This window comes from Anguilla anguilla, chromosome 3 (genome assembly GCF_013347855.1).
Source record: "Anguilla anguilla isolate fAngAng1 chromosome 3, fAngAng1.pri, whole genome shotgun sequence".
Lineage (NCBI taxonomy): Eukaryota > Metazoa > Chordata > Actinopteri > Anguilliformes > Anguillidae > Anguilla > Anguilla anguilla.
The window spans coordinates 19,885,519-19,913,495 of NC_049203.1; the positions used below are offsets into that span (position 1 = coordinate 19,885,519).

General features: G+C 42.2%; 2 protein-coding genes across 4 annotated transcripts in view; both read left to right on the top strand.

The window, feature by feature from the left end:
* Window positions 1–929: 929 nt before the first annotated feature.
* Window positions 930–17,769, top strand: kynu (kynureninase). Its single transcript, XM_035408166.1, has 14 exons — window positions 930–1,159; window positions 1,938–2,124; window positions 4,957–5,077; window positions 5,973–6,055; window positions 6,976–7,037; window positions 7,130–7,201; window positions 7,953–8,027; window positions 9,462–9,608; window positions 11,598–11,696; window positions 12,154–12,227; window positions 12,924–12,976; window positions 14,549–14,634; window positions 15,506–15,736; window positions 16,503–17,769. Exons 2-14 carry the CDS (start codon window positions 1,956–1,958, stop codon window positions 16,635–16,637), a joined length of 1,407 nt encoding a protein of 468 aa, XP_035264057.1. The 5' UTR covers window positions 930–1,159; window positions 1,938–1,955; the 3' UTR covers window positions 16,638–17,769.
* Window positions 17,770–18,673: 904 nt separating this feature from the next.
* Window positions 18,674–27,977, top strand: part of arhgap15 (Rho GTPase activating protein 15) — a 120,266-nt gene continuing 110,962 nt past the window's right edge. For 2 of the 3 annotated variants that reach the window (XM_035408164.1, XM_035408165.1), the window contains exons 1-2: window positions 18,674–18,978; window positions 22,603–22,771. In XM_035408164.1, coding sequence (XP_035264055.1) covers window positions 22,616–22,771 — 156 coding nt within the window. In that variant the 5' untranslated portion in view covers window positions 18,674–18,978; window positions 22,603–22,615. The remainder of the gene's footprint in view (window positions 18,979–22,602; window positions 22,772–27,977) is intronic. The other variant, XM_035408163.1, reaches the window with a different exon arrangement.

Genomic DNA, 27,977 nt, shown 5'->3' on the forward strand with positions numbered 1-27,977 from the left:
TACTACCTCAACTTGGCAAACTGCTTTTCGTTATACATGCATACAGTACATGCAATGCAAATGCATTTTCAAGCACATTTTAATCCAAGAAGATTTAAACAACCTCATCATTACTGGCAAATGCAATCCTGTCTGCTGTACAGTGCATGTACAGTCTACAATGTACAGTGCATAAAAGGTGCAATAATTATCAATACAACTCTTTTGAGCTTGCTTAATTTGTTTGGGAATGGCTCCTATTTAATTTCATTTCTGTTAAAATTCACTATGCTCTACCTTTGTAATACACGTATAAACTTTTTGTAAATACATTGTCTAAACCTTTGTATAAAGCTACATTACCCATAGTAAGTCTCACTCTGCTTCTCTCGGAAGAGCACATCACTGTCTTTTTCATGATGTTTGTTTTCATCTTTTGTAGGCTATAAAATATCTTTTTTTTTTCTCTCTCCATTGGTCCTGTCTGGCCCTTTTAAAAGTGACTGACTGACAGGTAACCACTACTTCAGCTGAATATTGATCTCAGGCCCTTTGGCAATGGTGTTAACTATGGGGCTGATGTCTCTCTCTCCTTCTCCTTTTCTTGTCTGCTACAGATTGGGGTTCTGCTGTCCCCGATGGTTTGATAGGCTTTCTCCTCTACTGCGCTCCCTCTGAGAGTAGAGAGACGGGAGGGATTCGGCCAAGTCTTTGGCCCCTCACAGCAAACAAATCCCCTTCTTTCACACACTGCCACCAAAATAAATATGCCACATGCTCACTACAACTGACACAGTTTCTTCAGAATATCTTCTCGACAGCCTAAGCTTAAAAATATGTCTTGTTTTGTTCGTTTCCGAATATGTTGTGCAATTCCGAATATGTACGTAATGATGTCATAAATATGTAAATTGACGCATGACGTTTTTCAGCGGCTTTTTGAGAGTGGGTTACCTACTTTCCCTGTGCGAGAAAAGTTGGCAACACTTGCTAACACTGTTGCACTAAGCGAGAAGGGTTAGCGGGCGTTACGTTTAAATACACATACAGTAGGATTTACTTTCGCTCTCTTGCCAGTTGGAAGGGAACAGAAAAGGATATCACGCGCTTCTTTCACCCCCGAGGAAAATACTAATACTACTAGCTTATTCTACTACTAATATAACAACCACAGAGTGACGTAAGTATTCTGAATTTTGCCTTCCTGTAAAATAGGTACAGGTAGTCGAGTTTCCCCATTGCGAGTTTTTAATTTGCTTGTAGAAACTCGGTTTAAACTGACGGGGAGTTTACATCTCAATTTTGTAATTTAACATTCTTTACCAATTGCAAAAAAGATGCACGTATTGATGGGATCAAACGAACTTTAGCGGTTAACCTGTTTTAATCTTCGTCAGGTATCTATTAATTCACTATATAACAAAGTTATGTTAAACGTGTCTTTCGTTTTAAAATCGTACTTTTGAAGTAAACCGCCAGTTTGAAAATTGCGTAACGCGCACCAACTCTTCTGTTCTGAACAGGAACGAAATTGAAGGTAACGAATATTGTAAACTTAAATTTGAATAGTGTAAACTTAAATTTATCATGTTCAGGAAATAATTTAAGTGTGTCAGATATGAAATACATTTTTAAAAAAGTAGTTATGGCTTAGAAATATTGAATTCAGCATGTGTTTAATTTGTATTGTCTAATTCCCCTTTTTAAGTTCTCTAGAAGCGAAACTATGAAGTGAAACACTTCACTGGGCAAGGTTTCAGAGTACGGTTGGGAATTGAAGTCCGGGGGTGTGGGTAATCAAAGATAGATATCCAATCACTGTCCATCTCTGTATTGTTGAACTACTTATGACTTTGTCCTGCCAGCTGATATCAGGAAGCTTTGTGTGTGTATACATCCAAGTAAGATCTATGGAGAAAGCATTTACCCTATTGTTTGTGTAACGTCCACGCCTACAGCTTTCAACCACAACCACTATGGAATCTTCCCCTTCTGATTCTCCGCACGAGGTTCTGCAGAGGGTGGCAGCAGAGCTGGGTTGCACTCCAACTTCGCGGAATGTGGCCTTGTATCTGGACAAACGGGACCCATTGCAACATCTGCGCAAACAGTTTTTGGTCCCCAGAGTTGGTGACCTGCCCCCCAGTGAGTTCATGTGCCTGGGCAAAGTGCCGTTTGCACGAGCAGTCGATTTGAAAATCCCTTTCCAGTGATTGGAAGAACATGCCTATATGTGAAGGTTGCAAATCAGCAGATGGCAACCCCAAATACTGAAGTACAGGAACAGTGTTCAACCTGTTACATGCCTGGTTAGTTCCAGCTGACCTTTCTTTCAGTTTGTATTGGGCTTTTTGATTGATTGGTTTTCTTTGGAGTACAGTATTTTATGAACAGTTATTACTCATAATTATCTATTTTAAAGTGTGAAACTGTTCTTCTTACTGAAAACTAAAAAAAATCCCATTAAAATGTGTTGAGCACTGCTTTACAGTGTTAAAAATACCCACAATTCTGCTCCAATGACCTGGAATAAATCATAAGGCTAATATCACAAAGCAATATTTAATGCAGTGTGGAAACATGTCTTCAGCAAAAAAAAAAAAAAACCTTTATTATACTGAGATTCAACATTTAATGATTTGATGTTTTGAACAATGGAAAGTGTGACTAATTTCCAATTAATGCTAGCCCTTTATGATTTAGTGACAATAATTAGCCTGATGATGGCCTGAACAGGCTTGTGGGAACAAATAGTTTCAAGTTCCTTTGGCTAACGTTACAATGTGGATCACCAAAACCACATTGTTTACTTATGGACCCAGGTGTTCTGCTGTCTCAAAGATTGAGGTTGTTCTGTTAATTAGATTTTACAAATAAACATGGAAGCGCCGGTCATCGGGAAAAAAGTCAGCCAGTCAGGGGAGATAGGACAAGGGATGCGCGGTGTGCTGTGTTCAAAACAAAATCAAAAACTCAAGCTATGTGGACAAGTGGGCCAAAAGAAGAAATATAACTCAGAGGAAACAAGGCCAGCCTGTAGTAGGCCGTTGGACGCTGTCGTCTGCTCTGTGCGCCAAAACGAAATCCAACCAAAGCCCCAAAAAGGGCACCACTGCCTTACTTAGCACTAGTCTATGTGCGTTAGGGCAACACTAAATACAAAAGGAGCAATGAGATTGAACATTGATCATTACCAAACTTGATGCCGTAACAGCCCAAACAATCAACCTACCTCCATGGCCAACGAAGCATTTTAAAAACAGTTCAGGTAAGTGTGCAACTGGCTCACCTGATCATCATTAGACACTGCACATGAGAGATGCACATAATAAAACAAAAACTGTATGCTAGGAGATTGTCACATCAAAGTAAAACCGCTTACAGGGGCTAATGAGCAAGTGACAGCTGACAAGCTGGAAAATATAAACATGACGTAAACTTAAAGAAAAATGGAAGGAACGGCAAGGACGAAAGAAAGCAAAACACAGCGACAGCTTTTGAGCTGACCATCTCCTCTGCTTTTCAGCAGTGTTTTCTTTCTCCGTCTTCCGTGCTGCGACAGAACCGCCCAAACAGGCTCGGTGCATGCTCCCGGTCTCGGCTCCATATTGTGGAGAGGAGCACACCTTTGAGCACCTGGGCTGATTAGTTAACGCAACCCTGCAGGCGTGCCCGAGACAAATCCGCTGAATTCCACACTGCCATACCAAGCTTCCTTACCCTATTGAATGTATAGAGATACTGGTTTAAGTATTCCTTTTATTATCATTACCGGCATTTAGCAGAGTTACAGATTTTTTATGTTATTTATTTTTTATTTTTTTATTTTAAACATAGCATTTACATTTGTCAGATGTGTAGTGCTTAGATTATGAGAGAGGGAAACAGTAAATTTGATACAATATTATATTGTTTCTAAGAATGTGACCTGCCCTCTAAGAATGTGACCAAAGCAAATGTGACTGGGCAATTTAAAATCCTCTGATATTCTAATCAAGGCAGACGATCTATGGGTCTCACCTCTGGCAGAGGTTTTCTCAGAAGAGACAAACCAGTTGACACAGGACACCATATAGGGCAGTGGTTCTCAACTCGGGCCAGAAAGGGCCAGTGTGGGTGCAGGCTTTTGTTCTAACCAAGCAGTTACACACCTGATTCTACTAATCAAGGTCCAGACTCCAAAGGTTGATTAGTAGAATCAGGTGTGTAACTGCTTGGTTGGAACAAAAGCCTGCACCCACACCGGCCCTTTCTGGCCCGAGTTGAGAACCACTGATATAAGGGGTCAGGGACCCTGCATGGCCACATGCCTAACATTTCCCTTTGCTTTAAGTTTGAATGCAATCTTTAGGTAGGCCAGTCCTTGTCATAAATTAGTCTGACCCTTCTTCCCTTCTCTCCTACACATTAAATCATCACCAAATCAGGGTAAACAACCTCTAGCCATGCTGAGTTAGGTATTTAAGATGGCCACAGGTGGATATATACTGAAGCAATGTACCCTACAACAGAAGTGTCCTACCTGGGAATTGAACCAGTGACCTTTAGGTTACAAGACCATTATACTACACTGCCGCCCATAGGTCAGCATACTGCAAAGAATGTGCAAAGAATGTGGATGTGCAGAGAAATACTCATTCTCCTGGGCTGTTAAACCGCACACAGAGTGGGGGCAGCCTCGTGGAACCTGATTTGAACATTTACTCAAATTGCGATTGCTGATAAATCAATGAGGCCTGACCTGTAATGGAAATCAGCGGAACATGTGGCCCTCATAGCCCTATAATATCGCTGATTGGCCAGAGATTGCACTCCTGTGGTGCGTCAGGTTTAAATTGCTCTCTGATTAGTGGGGAGGAATAATAACCAGCAGGTACTACTGGGCCCGAGGGCCAGATTTGAGTATCCCTGGTTTAACCTGGTTTCAGCGTGAGAGAACAGACGAGCTGCGCTAATGCTTATTTAATCTCCTTGCAGCCGACCTCACGCTGGTGGAAGGCACGGAGGACTGCATTTACTTTGTGGGAAACTCGCTCGGACTGCAGCCAAAATCCGCCAGAAAGTATATCGACGAGGAGCTGGACAAATGGGCCAAAACGTAAGTCGCTGCGTCGCTTTGCTCCCCCGAAGACATCTTTCATTTGTAAGAAGACCGTAAATCTTTACTAAAACCACTTACCGAGACTACTGGCTGCGACCTGTAGCCTAGCCGTTGCGTTTGAGTAAGGTGTGTGTCATTAACCAACCATGACTGAGCGTCTGGGGCGGCCAGACAGAATTATCTTCATCTCAGTACGGGTTGGTTTGGTTACCTCTACTGTAGAACTGTGTGTGTCCTATAATGCAAAATAGTTACGAGTCTCCTGTAGTATTTCTGTGGCCTGTAGGGTGTAAAATAGTCACTGGCCCTTCTGTAGTACTGTGGGGCCTATAGGGTGTAAAATAGTCACTGGCTCTCCTATAGTACTCTGGCTTCTTGGATGTAAAATAGTTACTGGCTGTCCTGTAGTACTGTGTTTGGCCTGTAGGATATAAAATAGTCACTGGCTCACCTGTAGTGCTGTATTTGCCTGTAAAACAGTCACTTGCTTTCCTGGAGGAAACAGTCACTTGTTTTGCCTGTAGTGCAGGGGTCCTCAATCTTATCCAGAAAGGGCTGGTGTGGGTGCAGGCTTTTGTTCCAACTGGGCAGTTACACACCTGATTCTACTAATCAAGGTGCTTAGCAAAGATTCCAAGGGGTTGATAAGTAGAATCGGGTGTATTACTGCTTGGTTGGAACAAAAGCCTGTACCCACACCGGCCCTTTCTGGATAAGATTGAGGACCCCTGCTGTAGTGTGTAAGTTGGTTTGCAGGCCGATCTCATTGAAGGAATGTGTGGCGTTTCACTCATTCGCATGAATGCAAGCAGTCACTTGCAATTCCAGGGATAAGTGGGGGGGAAGCAAGCCTAAAAAGGATTTTTTGAGTGGAGGTGCTTTTCCTTTACAGGGGGGTCCATGGACACATGGAAGGCCACCGACCGTGGGCCTATGCAGAGAATACAATCGAGGACCTTATGGCAAACGTTGTCGGTGAGAGTTCCCTCAGCGATGGTGGCAAACGTGTCGGCAGTCTGTCTGTTTCTCCACCATTGTGTTTGTGAGCCACTGTGTAGGCTACCTTCCTTTCCAACATCTTCATTTCAATTTCATTTAGTCAGTTTCAATAAGAACTAAGTGTGCTATAAATACAAGGCGTAAAAGCACCCTCTGTGTGTTTATGACATGAAAGTCTCCATCATGTATTTCTTTTGCGAAAATAACTTGCAGCAGATTACCAAGAGATGTCAAGTATTTGATCGAAATTTGATTGACAGCTCAATCAGGCCTAATTGATTTATTTTGGGTCAGAAAGAAAATCAGTCTCTTTTTCCACCATCAGTGTCAATTTAGTGCTTCGGCAGCACAGCAATTCTCCGAGCATTTGACAACATTTTGACAATGGTAGTCAAAACACAATTAGTTTGTCCAATTAAATGAGAAGCCTCAGCGTGTTTCACCATTTGAACTGCGGTTTAAAAAAAAAAAAAAAAAAAAAAAAAACGAAATCAATAAAACTGTCTTCTACCTGGGGTTTTGACAGACCTTAAAAACTGACTCTACTTCTCAATGAAATCCCTCTTGTTATTGATTTTGAGTTGCAGTCTAGTCACGTAGCTATAGCACAGACCTAGGTGTACACTGGCCCACACATTCCCTTTGACTATTATATTGCTTTCCTGTTTGGGCTGAATGAGAATCACAGTGGGAGCTCGAAAGTCTTTTAACCAGAAGGGTGCATGTTTAATCACTAGGTGACCTGTTGCACCTTCTAGGAAAGTCCTTAAGTCAAATTGCTGCTGTAAATATCCAACTTGTCATGAAATGGATAACATTTAATATTAAAGCTTTGGATAAGGGAGCTTGCCAAGCCTTCATGTATAGCTTTTTTCCCCCCTCCTTTCTTTGAGCAGGTGCCAAGCCTGAAGAGGTTGCCATAATGAACGGATTAACAGTTAATTTGCATCTGTTGCTGGTAAGTTGCGGTAAGGGAGTTGGTTCCATCAGTGCTCTTGGTTGGATTCGGGTCTCTTTCAAGTAACCGCACGCTAATTTCGCCCCGCACAGCTGTCTTTCTACAGGCCGACGGAGAAACGTCACAAAATCCTGATCGAGGACAAGGCCTTTCCGTCTGACCACGTGAGTAATCGCCAAATAATGGCGCCTTCCTCCGTTTTATTTATTTATTTATTTATTTATTTATTTATTTATTTAAAAAGGTTCAGCATTTTGTAGTTCTTTCATAACAAGCTGGTGTTTCCTAGGCTGTGTTACTTGGTTTCATTCCTGCTGGTTCCTCTATATTGAATGGCCTTGACTGAGCTGTCAATCAAATTATGACCTGGATTATTAATCTTCTCAGTTGCAGCACTGTCATGAGGGCAATTTGCGGGAAGAGATGCGTTTGTAAAAAAGGCATATAAACAGAAGCTTCGTCAATTTTTATTTTTGTTTTTAATTTGTGCCCTACGTACATGAACATTGGAAAGAGAAATGTTAGTTTTTGGTGTATCTACCGATTTGGTCAGTAGGAAATAAGATAGCATGCGCATTGGATCCCTTGACTGTGATAAATAAAACAGTGATATACTGATCCTGGCCCTCAGGGTCCATAATCCTTCAGTTATCCTTAAATGATTAACAAACTCAGAACGAGGGAGGAGCTGTTTGTTTCGTTCAGCGAAGGGCCGTGACTTATTGAAGCCAGTGCTGGTTGAAAATGAAACCTCCTGGAGCTGATTGGCATTTGTGCGTCCTGGTGATTGTGCTTCAGGTTTCTCTGTGTCTCTTAATCTCTCTCTCGTTCTGTCTCTCCCTTTCTCTCTCTCCTTCTTCCCCTCTCTCCCCATCTCTCTCTCCCTCCCTCCCTCCCTGCATGCGGCCGCTTCAGTACGCCGTTGAGTCCCAGATCCGGCTGCGTGGGTTCGACCCCCAGCAGAGCTTGCTGCTAATGAAATCCAGAGCGGTAAGGTCTCCTGGCGTCTGCCATGGCTCTCGGTTCGCCCTCCCGCCCTCCCCTGCCTCCGCCGCTTCAGAGGCGGAGCAGATCAGCGCTCGTCAGCCGAATACCACGTGCCTACTAACGAGTGCCTCATTGACCAGGGGTCACTAAATGAACCAACATTCTCTCTCTCTCTCTACAGCATATGAATCTTTTCACGACAAAGGAATATTAGGGTTATATTGTGCAGCTATCATTTTTATCATTGTGTTGCTATCGTTACCCGAATCTCTTATTCCTTTTAGTTATCAACTATCACTTGAATTCTGGAAGCAATTTCTTATTTGGACATCTTCATGCTAATATACTGTGAAGTGTTTTGTCACAGTCCTTTTGTAAAGAGTCCTATGTCTAGGCCTGGAATGAAGGTCTTTGTTAGTGTAGAGCAGTTCACAGTAATCTGCCTCTTATCAGTCCCTCAAAGTAAAACTGACTGTTTACTGTGCTAACAGGGAGTCAGCAATTGTGATTAAGAGACTGCTCAATTGCAAAACATTATACTGGATCGGCATTATGTGAACTTTAGGTTCTCCGTAATACAATGTAATCATGTATTGTTGGAAAATTGACATCACGGGGAACAAGTTGGTGTCTTTGGTGGTGGGGTGCTGACTAAAGATCTTGATACAGTACCTATGGGTCAGCGACCAGCCAGATACAAAGGTTAACCCGGTGTGATATGCTTACAGAGGTAGTGCAAGCAAGATCATTGATCTATATTGTTTTGCCATGATTGTCTCTTTCTTTGACTTGGTGTTTTGCTTTGATCGTTTTGTATACAAGGGGAAATGTACAGTGGTTTGGGGAGACTCGTCAATACAACCTCCTGCGCATATGCGAATAGCCATCTCACTACACACTCTTTTGGACATATTTATTATCGTCATTGCGCAAACTGTAAAATAAACTGCATTCACTAACCTGACATTCCTTTAACTGTTACGGCTGCACGTCTAGCAGTTTCAGGGTCCTAACATAGGCATAGAACTCTGGGGATATCTGCACCCCGCCTACACCACTTATAGTGCCGTAGCAAGATGCACTACTGTATCTACGCAGGCTACACACGTCAGAGGCACGTACATGTCTACTACCTACGATAGATAGCGATCCATATAGGGAGACACTACTGGCAGATCACTTTCACTCTCCTTTAATGCACAACTGTTGGCACAGAGGGAAGGGTACAGCATTATATTTGGAGTCAGATAACTGAGACGGCATTAAATGAACCTCGTTCCAGTAGCACTGGGTAAGACCGCACACGTTGCTTCTCCCCTCAGATACTTCCGCTGTTTGGTGTATCTGAGGGGGTTTCTTTCATTAGGGATGCTCTATTGTGTGTCACAAGAAACCACAGCCCCCCCAATTCATCTGACCAATTCATTAAACCACCAGGGGGAGGAGACTCTTCGGACGGAGGACATCCTGGCCATGATCGAGAAGGAAGGAGAGTCCATCGCCGTGGTCCTGTTCAGCGGCGTTCAGTACTACACCGGGCAACTTTTCAACATGGCCGCCATCACCACTGCTGGCCAGAGCAAGGTAAACCCTAGAAAGACAGACAAAAACCAGTATAGCTCTGTTAGATGTTGCTGAAGTTTTGCCAGTCGATGTCCTTCTCGTCGCCCACGGCGACTGGTGTCAAAGGTGATGTCATGCTGCCCTCCCTGCCCATTGAAGACTATTAAATTGCATAAGTTGGTTCTCGTCTCGCACCATATTGATGCAATTCGTGCGCTCCTGTTTTTTTTTCTTTCTTTATATCCCATTCTCTCTCAGACCTTGCCCTGCTTGATTCTGGGAGTTGATCCCTTCTCTTGAAATGCAAGCTGTGTTTACCCAGGGTGCCGTCGGGGAGATGTCGAATAGGTCACGGTTCATGCGTTGTTTCCCCGTGACAGCACTGCCCTCTGGTGGGCGGCTCGTACGAACGCTACGACGCAGAACACTTTCGAAAACAAAAGGGGTGCCATATTGAGCCATTGTCAGGGCATGACAGCTGAATTTAAAGATGGTTAGGGCTGTTTAACATACAAATGCGGCTTGTACCTTTTTGGCCGGTACACAGTCTTTCTCTTGTACTGGAGTGATACCTGGGGAGGTTACTGATGAATAGTTCCTGTATCAGGAGGGGGGGGCGGGCTTTTGTTCAGACTGAACAGCAGTGCAAATCCGCATTATGTCACTGAGATCACGTCAAATGCCAGGAGGTGAAGGTAGGGGACGGGGATTTTTGTTTGACTGTCATCAAAAAGCTGGCATGGCAAAAATATATTTGTACCTTGCCCTCACGAACTGGAAACTCGCCAAACTTTGGAGCGGGGGTGGAAAGGGGTCTCTTAGTGTGGGCGAATGCTCCCAGGATACGTCTCTTCATATACCTTTAGTATAGGGAGCCTCTGAGGTCTGTAGGCTTTTAAAATACAATAGGACATAGAGGTACAGAGTTGTGTGAAATCCATGGACATTCTCATTTATACATAGTAATTGATAAAGCAGATTGGTTAAAGAAACCGCTCTGCTATTTAGCAGATGCACCATGAATAGTGTGCGTAGTTACTTGTTTACATATATAAACAATAGCTGTGAAAATCTCAAGCATCACTGACGGAAACCAATGTGGGTTTATTGGCTGAACTGTTTGCATTTCCCACGCAGCCCTGACAGTCCTGTGTGCAGACTGAACGTGCAGCCACAGTTCCCCCTACTGTCCAGATGTGGCTGTTACACAATTTACATCAAACGCACAGCGGTGCACACAGCCAAGTTACAGCAAACACACGGCGGGAGAGATTTTGGATTCTTCTCTCGCGCAGCGGAATTATCTTGCCTTTCCTCCCCTGTCCAGACTGGGCAGACGTACAATTTCCTGCCTGACTCCGCTCTTATTTCTTTTTTAAAATAAGTAGCGTTTATTTAATTGGGTAGGTCAACTGAGAACTCTGTTCTTTTGAGGAATTCATGAGGGTGGCCAGTGCAAGGGACTGTGTAGCCAGTTGGACTCAGGTGGTGATTAGGTGGCCAGATTTAGAGAGCCGGTGTGAAGGGAATTTAACTGGGTCACTGGGGCTGAAACTCGTACTGTTTCAAAAAAATGGCATGGGGTCGTTAATGAGCAGAGTCAGGACCTTGGTTTATCGTCCTGGCAAAAAGGACGGCCCCTTCAGCGCAGTGCCCGCACCGCTATGCTGGGGCATTGGGTTTCTGTTCGGTCCAGACGGAAGAGCGCCCCCTACTGGCCCTCTGACACATCTTTCAGCAGCATCCAGGGGCCTGTGTCGAAAGCAGGGTTACTGAGTCACAGTTTGCATTTCCCCTACACATAGCCCTGACAGGATAACGGCACTGGGTAAAACCCTGAACCGCTCTGTTTACTTCGGTCCGTGCTCCAGGTTTGGGATGGTTCCGGGTTTTACTCAGTGCAGTTATCCAGCTAGCTCGCTAATCCCACTTTGTGATACGGGCCCCAGAAGGCTACAGGGCGGTGTGGCTGCTGGAGGGGTCTGACGCTGTAGCCCTCTCCTCCCGCAGGGCTGCTTTGTGGGATTCGACTGCGCGCACGCGGTCGGTAACGCCGAGCTCCGGCTGCACGACTGGGGGGTGGACTTCGCCTGCTGGTGTTCCTATAAGGTAAGCGCCGGGATTCCGCCTGCTCTCACTGGCTGTCCGACAGAAGCCCACCCCCCCCACAGGGAACAAACGGCACGGATTGGACGGTGGGCGGCGCCGTGCCAGAAGGAACAGTTCTCCGTACCTTTAAGCACGCCGACCCCTTGTCTACAGTTGGCCCCCAGGGGGCCCGCATGCCGTGCTCTTGTCATTTCACTGAACAAACACAGAAATCTCTTTCAGACGGTCTGCCTGTCGGTTAGTTAATAAACAGCGATTGTCACAGTGTTACGGTTTTAATTGGCATAATTAATAGCTTCCTTGCCATTTAGACTCTGCGGTGCATGACAACCCTGCAGCTCTCCGTTGTAAGGGTAATAAAGAAGAGTGAAGCACCGGAGCTTATTCAGTTTAGCTGAAGGGCTAGCGGAGCGCTCGGTGGATCTGTGAAGGACCCGGTTCTGTTTTCTGATTGCAGTATTTAAATTCCGGGGCCGGGGGATTGGCCGGGGCCTTCATCCATGAAAAACATGCCCACACAGTCAAATCAGCGTGAGTACCCTATCGTGCCCAGACACACTCCTTTGTTGTGTATATATTTTGTGAGGAGTCTCGTGTTTACTTTTTAATTTGTTTCCATCACCGTTCATGCTATTAAGTTATTTCACAGCATTGAAAATAGATGCTAGATATTATGTCAGTGTAAAACAGTGGCCATTTACATTCCAAGACAGTGCAGCCATGTATGCATTACATTGTACCCACAGTACATAAAATTTCATCATATAGCATTAGCATCCATGGCATGCATGCATGCATTACATTATAGATGCATGAATTCGATTGTATTTGCGTTACATGAAACTCCGCCGTATTGTTTTCCCGCATGCATTACATTGTATCCACGCCGAAAGGCTGTCTCAGAACCGGAATGTATGCTTTATATGCACAGGTGTGTTTCAGTGGCTAATTAGTAGTTGTTCCTGGCAACTGCTGGGCACATGCTAAGATGACTGGATGCCCGGAATAAGGCTTTTATGATAGGCAGCAGATTGAGTTTGCCGGAAGGTTCTCAGTGTCTGCAGCATGTCATTTTGGTTAAGAGTCCAGGTAGTCGCAGTACCTTTGTGCTGGATATACAGGTCCATTTCCAAACCAGCCACAGCAGCCTGTGGCGCTGGTCTCCCTGTGTCTGTATCGTATTTTATGAAATTACCGTAATGGCTCTGCTGGTCTTTTCTGTTGCAGGTTGTGGGGCTGGTGGGGTCACGACTTGAAGACGAGATTCGTCATGAACAACGGTACGCTCCGCTCCTCCCCCTGCTCTCCGCTTTCGCGACGTGGCTCGACACGAACGCGTCTTCCTTTCTAAACGAAACGAAATTGGCCCACGTCGCGACACTCGAGACGCCCCCTCCGCGATGATTATTGTTGATATTTGTCTCACACGGCGCGCACGCCGATGTCTGTAATTAGGGCGGGGGCGGGGGGAGTTTTCGGGGACCGAGTCTTGCGGCGTATGGCGCAGTCGTCCCAGCGGTACGTGGATGCGGTGGAGCCCTCTCTCGAAGCCACCTGCTGCCGAGCGATCATTAAAAGTAATCTCACTGCAGCGCGAGTCACTGTCTGTGGCGTTTAATTACTCCTAATTGCACGCGGTCGCATATTGATAAACAGATCAACAGGTGCCTGACGGCGGCTGTTGAGGCTTCAGTGGTATCAACCCTAATGTGACGGTAATATATTTAATGACAGATCATTAGGTGGACCAATGACGAAATGTGATTCTGGATGGGCGGGGCCACAGTGACACTCACCTTAGTGTGGGATCTAAACCTGTCATCGCAGATCGATGCTAGTTCAGATGATAGTTGTGTGGCATCAATTTAGTACCAACAGTCTGAGTATGCAGAATTAGATGCTCACTTACAGATTTGTTCTTCTCTCACTCAAAACTTGGTCCACCACACTCAGACCTGCCTCAAATTCCCACACAAAACGACTTGCTCTCACTTGTGCATTTTTATCAGATGCTAAATCCAGCCAACAAGAATTGGCCAGAAATGCGCATACCTACACCTATGCACTGCAGTGTGTTCAGTTAGTGGCTGTGGAGGTAAACAGTGGATAGTAATTTAATTAGTGTGATTAAGTGGTTGGCAACAACATAGATCCCTTTATTTGTGTGTGTGTATGTATGTAAAGTATGTTCATGGAAACAGATTAGCTCCTCCAGATGCTGTATAAATATGTGGTACTTGGAGTACCTGTGCAGCTCTGATGCTCGTGAACAGCGATGAGCAGTATTTTGAATACATGTGTTTGATGCATTGGCATGTGTGCAGCTCAGATGAATATGTATTCCCATGTGTTTATTTCATATGTAATACAGGTTTCTCAACTCCTTTTTTTGTATGGTTCATACACCTGAATATGTTCCACCATTTTAATTGTAGTTAACAGATTATTATAAAATGACTTCCAAAAATATAAAATACAGTTTGGAGTATCTCTGCCCATTAATGACTAATTTAAAATGTCTACAGGTTCCTATTTCATCTTGTATTATGATCATTGAAATTGCAAAAGCTATCACTGTCAATTTCATTTCTCTCTGAGTTTTAACCACCAGGCTACTCAATTTATTTAAATTTAATTTGGAGCTTTGTGTGCTCTCTGTCTGAACCTTGCATTTACTGGTGAACCAGTTTTTTTCGCGAGTTCTTTTGCGGTTGGCTTATTCATACTGCCATCTCATGGAGAAGCTTTAAACTGCAAGAAATAGAACAAACTCCTTTTTTTGTTCATAGCCCACTCACTGTCTGTTTGGAATTAATATGAGGAGTAGAACCAAAATGCATGTTTTTCCACAGTAATGGATCTACTCCCAGGAATAAGTGGATTCAGGCTCTCAAACCAGCCTATTCTACTGGTGTGCACCCTGCAGGCAAGTTTAGAGGTAAGTATTTTGGGTCTCTACTCAACTTTACACCTCTCATTTTGTCAGAAGTTATAGATAAATGCTGCGTCTCACTGTGTAATTCTGAGAGAATGGCATGCTGGTGAAAGAACTGGCTCACGGCATCACTTTGGAGTGGTGTTTTTATACATAGAGGAGCCGCAGTTTCATTTTCCATTTAAGCCATTCGAGAGACGCTTACAAACGCAAACAAAAAGGTTTAGGCTAAAAAGAGGTGATGCGGTCGCAGCCAACAGTGGCCGTTCACACGCCATGCAGAAGTGGGAGAGTGACTCATTTAGTGTCCCTCGATGCCTTTAATTATATACCATGAGCCGTTCTCTGAGTAGGTTTTGGGGGCGGGCTTTTAAACGTTTATTGTTACTTAATGGTGCTTGAGCTGCATTTTGTTTCCTGGAAATAAAATCAAAGTATTCAAAAATGAACTCCACATGTAATATGTAGTTTTTCTATGGAGAGAAATGCATTATAATTGGGTCAAATTAGTCGATTATTGACGCGTGTGGCGATATAGCTACACCCTTTGAGTTTTATGAACGCTTAATGTCCCAATAACAATGATTTATGAAAATGATGTGCATCTAGTAGCCATGTCTACCAGTACATTATCCATGATACAACTGCAGCACTACTGCTCCACTCACTAAACTGCACTCTTAATACTCTATCCACCAATAGAATCGCATGGCTTCTCAGAATCCACCAGTGGAAGAGCGTTTTCTTCTCCACCAATAGAAATTCCCTCACTTTACTCTCCCACAGTGGGGAAAAAAATCAACAGAAGTGAGAGCAGTATAGAATTTTGTGAACGGGGGAAATCTCAGTTGCGGCTGTCTCTGGCCTTCTCCAGGTCTTCAACCAGACCAGCCTGCAGGCCCTGAGGAAGAAGTCGAAGCTCCTGACGGGCTACCTGGAGTACCTCATCAAGCACTACTACACTCCGGACGAGGCCCACCCCGGCAAGCCCTACGTGCGCATCATCACCCCGGCCGACCCCGAGGAACGCGGCTGCCAGCTGTCTCTGTCCTTCTCCGTGCCCATCCGCTCCGTCTTCAAAGAGCTGGAGAAGAGGGGCGTCGCCGTGAGTTACCGCCGCGCTCGCTCGCGAGTCCCCGCCCGTACGCCGCTCTGCTCGAGTTCTCCCTTGAGGAGATGGTTTTCCGCTTGCCTTTTTTTCACACGGATGTTTTGTCCAGTGTGATGGGCCAGCGAGGGGCGAAGACGCCGCCTGCTTCTTTCTTCACCTCTTTCCTTATAAATGCAATCTGATGTATCAACTGGTGTCAAATCAGGGGAAAGTAAATTAAGCTAAATTTATTTCCTGTTTATAACCAATAAATGACTAGGGGAAACTAGGGGTATTATTAATTCAAAGTTTGCACTAAATACATCCTAAATAAACTTTATTGTATTTGAGGTATACAGATGGGCTCTTGATTAGAGTCAAGGTGATTACCAGTGTCAGGGCTATTTCTGTAATTATATAACACAGATTGATGCAGATATAGTGTGAAATACGCTTGCTGTTCTTGGGAATGCACTCGTGTGAACCTTTGGCACAAAATAGCACATTGACCCACATCTAGGGCACAAACGCTCTGGCCAGTTGTAGGTTAGGTAGACCTGCAGGCACTGTGGCCCTTCACAACCAGGGTTGAGAAGACTTGCAGGCACTGTGGCCCTCCACAGCCAGGGTTGAGTGGTCCTGCAGGGGCTATGGCTCTAAAAGACCAGGGTTGAGTAGACCTGCAGGCAATGTGGCTCACCACAGCCAGGGTTGAGTGGCCCCTGTGTAAAGGAAAGCCATGCAGGATAGCTGAACCGATCTCCTTTTTCTCTGATTTCAGTGCGACATGAGAGAGCCGAACATCTTGAGGGTCGCGCCCGTGCCGCTCTACAACTCCTTCAGCGACGTGCATCGCTTCGTCCACCTGCTGGGGTCAGCGCTCGAAGCCAGCAGCGACCTCCCGCTCAGCGCGTGACTGCGACCGACCGGCGGGCGAGCACCCGGGGACCTCCGTTTACCGTGACCAATGTAGCCAGCTTCCAGGTCACGGTCCTGTGACACATTTCGGAAAACCTTAGGTGGAATGAAGCTGCTCCCTACTCACATTTTTCAGATGCACTCTGCAATGCAAGTCCCGCAGTTGCACAGATTCTGTTGATATCCCTGACTGGTGTCTGCATTGCAAATCCTTCCACCTACGCTATATGACCAAAGGTATCTGGACAGCCCTTGGATGGGGGCTGTTTTTCATGATTTGGGCTAGGCCACTTAGTTCTGGTGAAGGCACATCTTAATGCAATAGCATAGTCACATTCTAGATGATTCTGTGCTTCCCCAACAGTTTGGGGAAGGCCCTTTTGCTGTTGACATGACAATACTCCCAGGCACACTGCGAGGTCCAAACAAAAATGGATTTGTCAAGAACAGTGGGGAAGAACTTGACTGGCCTGCACAGGACCCTGACCTCAACTCCATCAAACACCTTTCGGATCAGTTGGAAAGCCAACTGCAAGCCAGGTCTAATTGCCCAATCAATGACTGACCTCACTAATGCTCTTCTGGTTGAATGGAAGCAAATCCCTGTAGCAATGCTCTAATACCAAGCCTTCCCAGAAAAGTGGGAACGCCCATAATTTTGGATGAGATGATTTCAGGTGCCCGCATACTTTTGGCCATGTAGTATATTTGTGAAATGAGTGTGACTTGGATTTAAACCAGTGCAATTTTCATCAACCTTACATGAAAAAGGGGGAAAATGCTGTGTTTGTGTCTTCAGTCACAAACTACAGGATTACTTTTTATTTTATTCAGTAATTCAATCAAGTCTCATCTTTGGGGAATTATATAATAAAAACAATTTCTCAGTGTCTGATCAAGGTCCTAAAAACATTGTAACTGAAGTGAATAGATATCGAAAGCTTGTGCCATTCATGATGGGACAGATCTTTGTTGCGACAGGTTTTTATTCTGAGGGAGCAAATGTGCAGGTTCACAGTGCCAACTGCCAAAGTTCCCATAGCAGTGTAGAGTGGCGTGGGATGGTTTCTCTTTTCACCCAAATGCACATCATCTGTCCAAAGAATAAAATAAATCACTTTGAAGCTGTCTTTTTGGGTGGATGGATTGTTTATGATGTCTTCATATGTGTTTTAGTTCAGAAGCAGGGTTGGAGTGTGATTGGTCTCCATGATTACATGCCGTGACACTACAGTTCCACAGGGAGCTATGGAGTTATATTTTACCAGACATGCACAAAAATGACCACAACAAAAATGCACACCCTGGCTGACGTTCAGAATTCAAAGAGGAGGATTGTGACAGATTGGTGCATCGCCCAAGGCATACCGGTTGCTTTGCCTTGGAGAATTGTGGACCTGCAAGCCAACTCAGGCTCTGTGAGAACAGCTCTAAAATTCCCCACCTCAGTGTGCTGTTTAAATTTAAGATGTTTCAGCAAGGCTGTTGGTGCAAGCAGACAGGTGAAGCATACAGAAGAACTGCACATGGAATGAATGTGTTTTGTGAAGGGCATCCCATCAAAAGCCAGCCCTAAGCGTTTAGCATTCAGCAGCACTAGCCCAGAGCTAACCATTTATGTCTGCTTAAAACCGAAACCAAGCAGAGCTGATATGCTTTCTTTACAAGTTACATGCTGTGGCAAGACATGCACGCTACAGGAACTCACCCCTAACCGCCACCTGAGAGTCTGTTATGATGTCATTTCCTGTATGATTATGCTCCTCTCCAAAAAAACTAAAAAATTATTTGAGATACAGGCCATTGTCTTAATCTCATATATTACCAAAAGTATTATGTCTGTTAAATTTGTGCAGAGCGGCTTGGAAAATCTCTGATCACCAAAATGGCTCAAGGCAAAAAATAAAGATAAATTAAATAAATTTCAAGACACAGAGTACTTATTCTGAAGCCATGTTTGTGTAAGCAAATGAGAACTAAAAACAGGCCAAAAAGCAGAAGTAAAAAGCTGTGCTCTGCTTCAACTGCAAAAGCTTCATCTTCCCGAGTGAAGCAGCCTGTTGCAAAGCATTGACTGCGCTGTTGACTGTCATTTCCGAGGGTCGACCAGACAGAGCGCCGCTATTTCTGCGCAGACAGCTACTTCCAGGAAGTGGTGCAGTCGTAAATTTTTAAATCCAGTTAGAACTGATACTCATATCAGATAGGGCCTGAGAAAGACTGGCGGGTTTGAGTCGACGGCGCTGGGAAGGGCGTCACGTCGGAAACTTCCCCTTATCGCAGAAGGCTTTCTCCCCATCGCCGGCGGATTAAGGGGCAAGAAGGCACAGCGGGCCAAGGTAAGAGCTCGCGCTCCGGCTTTTAACGATCGACCGCTTTTAACGGACGTAAGAGCACGTCGCTCAAGGGCAACAAGCAGTTTGAGGCAGCCCAAACGACGATCGTGTTCACATTTGATAGAGTTGGGATTTTACTTTTTTTTGGTTTTTGTGAGAGGCTTGTAAAAGTGGTTTTGAACAACAACAAGAGTCTTAAGAGGAAACACGGACTGTTTCCTGTAACGGCTGCCTTATTGGGGCCTACTGTCACTTCCACATCGCTGCCTGAAGACAAAATTGATAATACCTGTAGTGGCTCCAACTTAACAGTATTAAGATTTACAGTTTACTGTAGGTTAAGGTGTTCAGGAGTACAGAATATATATTACTTGTTTTTCCAGGCATACGTCTGAACAGAAGCTGAAGACTCCCCCACGTATTCATATTAACTTTTAGAGCAAGTGCAAGTTATGAGTCACTGGAAAATGTACATGATTGCACTTGGTCATTTTAACTGTATTGCCGTAATTTTAAAAAGCACGTCCAGTCTCTTATTTGTCACAGACTTTGTCGTTTTCGGGTAATTTTTTATGCTTTCAAACTGAGATGGTTTACAATAGTCTGAAGTGAAGAGAAACTAGGACAGTGCATCAGACACATAGTGTACTGTGCTGATTAACGTACTATTATACTTGGACTGTAAACTTTGTGAATGATACCATTAAGCACTTTAATGCATTTCAAGATGTGTTTTTCATTTAGCTCCTGTGGTCTGGTTGTCATGAATGTTGTTGGTAGTCGTTATTTCTGTCTTGGCATGTGAAAGTTATTTGTATATTTCATATGGATCGTATTATTAGTATGAAATGAATACTTGCATACAGTATGAAGGACCGTGTCCTCATGCAAATATATAAAACATAAATTTTGAAATTAATCATTAAATCAATAATTGTCAGAAATATTTGAAGGCATACATATATAAATGAATTTTTAATGTTGAAATCTCTGCATAGCCCTAATAGTAGCTTCCTTTGCTCTATTTAAGGCAATTCTGTGATTGATACCATCTTTTCCTGTTCACCAGTTCCATTAAACTCACAGAACTATAACTGTAATACCAGTGTTTCTGGATGTAGCGCTGAGCAGAACCTGGACTTTGGACCATTGTAATTTAAAAGTGCCAGCTAAATAGTTTTTATTTTTATTTTAAGAGCTCTTTGCAAGTTTTACACAACTGTTCCATGGTGAGAGTTATCCTCCTGGAATAACAGACCCCACATTGTAACAGGATTATCTTTAATATGCCAGTGCTGCAAAGAGATTTAATCCTTGGTCATTACTCATTAGTATGTGTACTAACATTTTTATTAATATGGCTTGTGAGGTAACTGCAAGGGGCATATTACTGTACTGACCACATTAAGCAACAGGTTTCTGAAGTCAAAATTTTACAAGAGGCTTTGTCATGCCCTGCATTTTAACCTGTTGACTGGCGATCCTTGAGATAACATGTACGCGAGACCACGTGTTCTAGGTTAGCTCTGCGGTCTGTCAAGGTTTGTGTTGTATGACTCATCCTTCATTGTCACATCGGTTCTTTAATGTCACTCCAAGGCTGTAAGAGTGCTTTGACCAACTGCACTCAATATAAAAATGGAGGATTACTTTTATCCGTGTTTATATGGTCTCTGCTTCTGTTTGTTAGTATTTCCAGGGTCAGCCAAGTCTTTGGCTTTTTTTCTCTATGCAGGCAATGGGCCTCCTCTGTTGATTATAGTCGTACTCATTGAACCTCCTTGGCTCAAGCTGCTCAGTGGGCACGATGGCTTCATTGTCCACAATTCAAGTTGCTGTAAACTATTCAGTTCCTAACTGAGAGCATGTGTAATAGTTCTATCAGTTTAACAATTCACTTTTGTGTTTGTCCTATCTCTGTGGATGAATCCATGACTCCATTCATGTAGAAAGACTGGGGGACTTATGTAAAGATGCTACTATGCCTACGTTCTCATAACACTTTTTCTATTAGTATTTTGTCCCTGTTGAGATGGCCTTTTGCATTGTAGCTCTAATGTTCACAGTTGGAGACCATCCTTGTAAACAGAGGAGTCTTACAAATTGCGACTCCAAAGCCACAGAGCACCTGCACATAATCTCTGAATAAATACCATTGTGCAGTTCCACACTCAAGGTGATGAGAAATGAGAATGCTGAAATGAGATATTAATTCTGAATGGGTATTGATGTAATAGTACTAAACACATTATCAACACAAATCCACTGCAGTTGCAGCAAGACAGAAAAGCATGTACAGTGCATTAGACCACAGCTCTGCAAAAGTGACTGTGAACGTGACCTTCCTATTCTATATTTAAATTATTTTCACAGTGTGTATTCATACGGTTTACAAGTGTTTTTTTTCTTCTTGGTTTGATAGACATATTATGGGAAGGTGTAATGTACACATTACATCCTGAGTTCAACTTTGAGTTGCCTTTGTTATAGATGCCAAGTGGTGTCTATAAGTTAGTCACTATAGTTATTTTTAGACTGATAGATTTACCAGGTGAAAAACATGCTCGTGACAGGCTCATGACTAATATCTGCTGATTTCAGCATATAGGGTTGAGTGTTTAAAATGACAATCAGCATGACAAAAAGATGGGTTTCAAACTGAAATACTTTAGAATGCATCACATTGTTTATCTACAGGTTTAAAAAAATCTTTCTTTCTGTCCAATTGTACATTTTACAAAAACAAATTCTAGTTAAAGAGGAGAAATCTATTGTGTGTTTCAATGAAAACACAATTTCTAGTGCGACTGATCATATTGGTTGGGCGGCACTCAATTCCTGTTTTTTTTTTCTTTGTTTGATTGTTTGTTTTTTTACTTGAGTTCCAGAGAATGATTGTGCTTCCTTTTATGTGGAGTTATCCTAGAAAGCAAGCACAGATTCAAATATTTTAAAGCACCTGAAAGCTGAAGAATACCTACCACAAAGCAAAAATATGACTCAGTTGCTTGTTCTTAATATACATGATAGACTGATAAAGACATGCCTCCCAATAAGCAATACACATTTGTATTACAATTATGATATGTAATGATATGTATATCTCTATAAAAGTAAATGCATGAGCTGTGATTAATTGTATATATTTACAAATTGTATGCAGTTTAATAACGATTAGAAAGCAGGTTGTATTACCACCCTGGTGGTCAATTGTTGAAACACAAAATAAAGACAGCAGTATCTTACTGTATTGCAGCTATACGTGCATGGGAAGATACAGTACATCACTGAAATATGTGCTAACATATTTATTTTGGGATAGATGTATCTAACAGTTTACATTATCACAATCAATCGTTCACATTAATCATTCAAACAATCCCTTGTTTCAAGGTTAATTTGAGTTTCTCCAAAACTGCTGCTTGTGCAGATTCCTGACTTCATATACAATATGTGGTTGCTTATATGTTTGTTAATGACTCAATTAATAGCCATTTCCCTCAAACTATACCCTGTCATCATTTATGCTGTCACCATGTTGTCCATGCTCATCAAAGAAGCGTAGAATGAACTCCAGGGAGAATGAATTCATGTCTTTTTTTTTTTTTTTTTTTTTACTCTAAACAGAAAAAAAACAAAGATGCAAAGTTACACAAAACAAACTCCTCTGGGAAGTCCGGCCCACCCGGGTCCTGGTGCAGTTCAGATGAGGATTAAGACCTCCGCCAGCCCCGGGGAACGGCTCAGCCAGACCAAATCCATGGTCATACCAGACCCTGGACAGACCCAGAAACCTGTGAGTACCCATTTCACGGTTGTATTTGGCACAGGATCAGGACACTGTAAAGAGTTTGCGAATGCATGCGCACTCTTTGTTAGCAGTTTCTCCAGAGATTTTTCATCAGCCAATGGGCTGCAAGGAACAGTGCTCAACAACCTTAAATGGGGTCAGACCTCATCTACTAATGCAGTTATTGTCAGGCATTCCTGTTTTGGAACACCAACTGTTAATTATAGCACAACTTCAAGGAGCTAATTATAAGACGGTAAAAAAAAAAAAAAAGAATTATGGCACAAAAACATTTGAGTTGATGGAGTTTACAACACGGTCACCATGATGTAAACAGCCAACATGAAAGGATTACTTATGCAAAGGTCATTCATTACAGACGTAAAAGAGAAACAGCCCCACATTGCTGGAGTTCATATCTTGTATCACTGTTCACATCAGAACATGTTATCTGGTGCATGTCACAAGGATATGAAGTAAAAATGAGAATGTATCAAGCAAAATTATTAAAAATGAGGGTGCAAATTGGAATCAGATCATATAACATGAAGCCTTCAATGGTGAATGAAAACAATTAGAGATTAAATATAAATTGATATGAAAATCTCAACTGCCTGAATGGAAACATTGATAATTAAAGCTGTAATAACCAAATCAAGCATTATATGATTAATACATAATTGACAACAAAATAAAAACAAGCTATTAACAGAAATATTGCATAAATGAGTGAACCAATAAATGCATATAGTACATATTTGTTATTCATGTACTTATTATTAAAAACTAAGATTATTTTTAAAAAGAACAAAAATGGTGATATACCACTGAGCAAATGTAATAGAAAACTGTGGGATTGTGTACTAGCAACTGATCACATGGTTGGTATTACATGCTAAAGATGGAGGTGAGGGAGTATTTAAAAGAAATACATTAAGGAGGGAGGTGATGCTAAAAGCCAAATGTCACCTTATGTCACATTACACCCAAAGAAGAAGAAACTGTGTGTGTGTGCGGGTGTGTGTGTGTGTGTGTGTGTGCATGCGTTGGTGTGTGTGCGTGTGTGTGTGTGTGTGTGTGGGTGGGTGGGTGTGTAATGTTGTGTTTAGACAGCAGAAACTGTTTGTGCCTTGGGTAATGTGTTTAATCAAAGCAACTCAGATTTATTTAGTTGTTGCCTTAATGCTGGTAGTAAGTGTCTTATTTAGGAAAGCATCATTTAATCAGCCATGTTTTTCTGGAATTTGGTGAACACCATTTATATGAATTGATTGTAATTACTATGACTTCCCAAGCAGTTTTATTTGATAAGATGATTACTGTTAGCTGCTAGACAGCAATGAATATTTGGCTTGAACATTTTATTCTATTTGAAATATTCTCAGTAGAAATGCAATCCAAGGTAAAGGGATATTTGTGAAATAGAAAATGCAATGCAACAACCTTTCAATCTGTCATATTATTTTTTTAATTGTTAAGAATGATCCATACATAATCTGTATGATCTCATTTTCTGGTCCATATAAAAATTCACAATCTGGCATGATATAAATGTCTGGATTGCTTGTACTGCACTCTAATATTTTTGAAATAGTACCCTTTTTGACAAAATGTTAAGTCAATGCTACCCATTACATATACATAAGAAATTTTCTTTGAACATATTATTAATAAATCAACTGGCATATGAACAGCAGCAGTCCAAATCATTACATCCTTAAACAATTAAAATCACTTGCACATATGACTAAATAATAATAATAATAATAATAATCATAATAATAATAACAATGGGGTGGCACAGTGGTGGAGTGGGTAGCACTGTTGCCTCACAGCAAGAAGGTCCTGAATTCAAATCTGGCCTGGGCCTTTTTGTGTGGTGTTTGCATGTTCTCCCCATATCTGTGTGGGTTTCCTCTGGGTACTCTGGTTTCCTTCCACAGTCCAAAGACATGCAGTATGCTAATTGGAGACTCTAAATTGTACATAAGTTTGAGTGTGTGAGTGACTGGTGTATGCGCCCTGCAATGGATTGGCGGACTATCCAGGGTGTATTCCTGTCTCTTGTCCAATGCACGCTGGGATAGGCTCCAGCACCCACCTCGACCCTGCCCAGGATAAGCACGTATAGATAATAATAATAATAATAATAATAATAATAATAATAATTTCAAAGTTCCATTACTGCAACATCCTCTGTCAGTGAGGGTCTAGGATGCATGCCCTCTGTAGCACATAGACAGCCATTATTCATTTTTCACCCTGCAGTCAGTCTGCTGAGCTGCGCAGTCTTCTTATTTCACCCTGCAGTTTGTCTGCTGAGCTGCCCAGTCATCTTATTTCACCCTGCAGTTTGTCTGCTGAGCTGCGCAGTCATCTTATTTCACCCTGCAGTCAGACTGCTCAGCTGCGCAATCATCTTATTTAGCTCTGCAATCAGTCTACTCACCTGCACAGTATTTGTACCTAAGGACTCTCCTGCTTTCACTGCAGGCAGACTGCAGGCCATGCTAAGATCCAGGCCAGGGGTTGCATGACTGCATCACTGCCTACTGCATTAGCTGCATGCACCACTCCAGAAGCCTTAATCTAATCAGTGCTGTGATCCTTAATTTTTGTGCATTTTTTGCCTTCTTTTCACTTCCCTCCTCCATAATCATCTGATATTTTAGGACAGAGGACAGTGCAATATCAAATTGAGGAGTATTATTATTATTATTGCTATTATTGTTATTACTATTGCCATTTCAATTATTATTAGGTACAACTTTTATTTAAGAGTATTAGGTTTTTTAATTAATTAATTTATTTATTTTATAATGAGTGGCCCACCCTTTTACTCACTGCACACCCCAGTAGTCTACAGCAGCCACTTTCCAATTAGCACTCCCAGAATTGCCTGATCACAGCATCTCTGCCTCTATGCGCTATTACCTTGACGGATGACTCATCTGCAGTTAGCCATAATTGGCATATCAATATGCAAAAAACCGAATGGATTAACCTCCTCAGAAACTAACAAGCGCCCCCATGCCCAGCTGGCAAATGGGAAAACAGCTGCATTTGTCACTGTTTGGGGACGGGATATATTCGAAATGAGCAAGACAGCAATTTTTGCATCAGGTGTTTTTAATTGTTTTTTTAAATACTTAATCTCTTCCACTCCCCCCCCTCCCCCTACCCTCAAATTTTCCCCCAACACATAACCTAAAAATGTGCACAAAACAAATAAATAAATAAATAAATAAATAAATAAATAAATAAATAAATAAATAAATAAATAAATAAATAAATAAAACTCCAAGGCACTTAATCTTATTGTATGGGTAAATCATGACTAAAAACACTGACACTTCAGCAACAACTGTCTTCATCAGGGTGCTTTTTTTTCCACAAATAGGCTAAATAAATAAATAAATAAATAGGACAAAACCATTATCAGATAACTTTGGTTACGGGGTTACAAGGAAATTCATAACATGTAGCCTACAAACTGTATTCAGCGTAACCCAATTGGTGGACCTCTCGTATAATTATCAGTGCTTAGAGCAACTGTGTATTGTTGAATCAGACATTGAATTGTCTGATTCGGATTCAAATAATGTTATTATTATTATTATTATTATTATTATTATTATTATTATTATTATTATTAAGTAAATTATACACGTTGAACTATCGCACAGTTCAAATAAGCTGCGGTTGGATGCTGGCAGAGGGCTTGTTTCGGGGAGGTTCCAGTACACCTCCTGAGACACACCGGGAGGTGAACATTGATTTGCGTTTGCGTGTGCCAGATCGCTGTGGCTCGCGGCGGCTAAACTGATACCGTCGGAGACTTTTGTAAAACACGTGGTCCTCGAAATCGCGGAGAGCGGAACGACGGCTCGAACAGAAGGCTCTGTCGTTTTTTAAATTCTTATTTTATATATATTAAAAAAAAAAAAAAAAACATTTTAAAACGTCAACTTGCAACGGTTCTGAGACCAAAGTCATTAAAATGCAACACTGATGATCTAGTAGCATTTTTTTTCTTCGTAAGATTCAATTTATGTCTTCACCTGAACTAGCGAGCTTCCATTCCTCGCATGCAAATATAAGTTTGATAATGCAGAGCAGATACGTTTTTCTCCGTGACCGTTTACCTTGTTTTCAATCATAGGCTACTATAACCATCAAATGCCAGTTTAACATCGCATATCTTTTTTATCCATTATAATCTGATTAAGTCTCTTTTTTCATAACGACCGTACTGGTTTATAAATTGATTATCGCAAAGAAGCAAAAAATAATGTTTAGTGTTGCCATAAAAAAATAAATAATTATATTTTTAAAAAAGAAATAACTGTTTTTGAAAAGAAGAATAGTTAATTCACTCAAATGATTCTGGGCCTAAATCAGATATTCTTAACTTGTTACCAGCATCTTGGCTGATTTCCATATTAACAAGCCGTTTCAGGACTTTCAAAGTGATGAATAATTGACAACAAATTAATTGTTTTGATTGTCGTCCTCAGCGCACAGCGCGCTTTAATGTTTCATGCGTTGCTTCCTGGCTAATTATTCAGACGCCACATTTGTCAGACCCCCGTCTTCATCGGTCCTGTGTTTCCAGAGGGGAGAAAAACAGCCGACTCGTGCGGTAATTAACCAGGCTGCTCAATGACTCGCGCGAGAGAAAAACGGGCTGCTAGTCCAGTCCAGGCATTGTCACGCAAGTATAGAGGCGATTAAAATCCTGAGACAGCAGTTTGAATAGAAGGGAAATGACACAGTGATGCGGTCGCGTTGGTTTCCGAATCGTTCCTCTTGTTGTTCCTTTTCGGGTGGTTTCTTCCCAAGATCAATGAATGTGATTGTGTGAACTTGGAACTCAATTCATTTTTTCACTGAGACCTAGAAAAACTATAAACAGCAGTAAAACAGCAATGGGGAAACCAGAAGGTTGTAGGTTTGAGATGGTCCATGCTGTGCCTTTAGCAGCACGTTTAACCTGAACTGAACATGTCCAGCTATATGCATGTTGGTTGAATGCTACATTGAATAGGGGCATGCATACTGTATAGTTTCAGCTAATAAGAAAACAGATAATGTTGCATTGCTGAATTTTCACTGAAATTAAAATTGACCGTAGTTTGGCCAACAAAAAAGCAACACAATATGGTATGTAATAAATAGCATTTATTCAAATTTTAACAATAAAAAATATTAA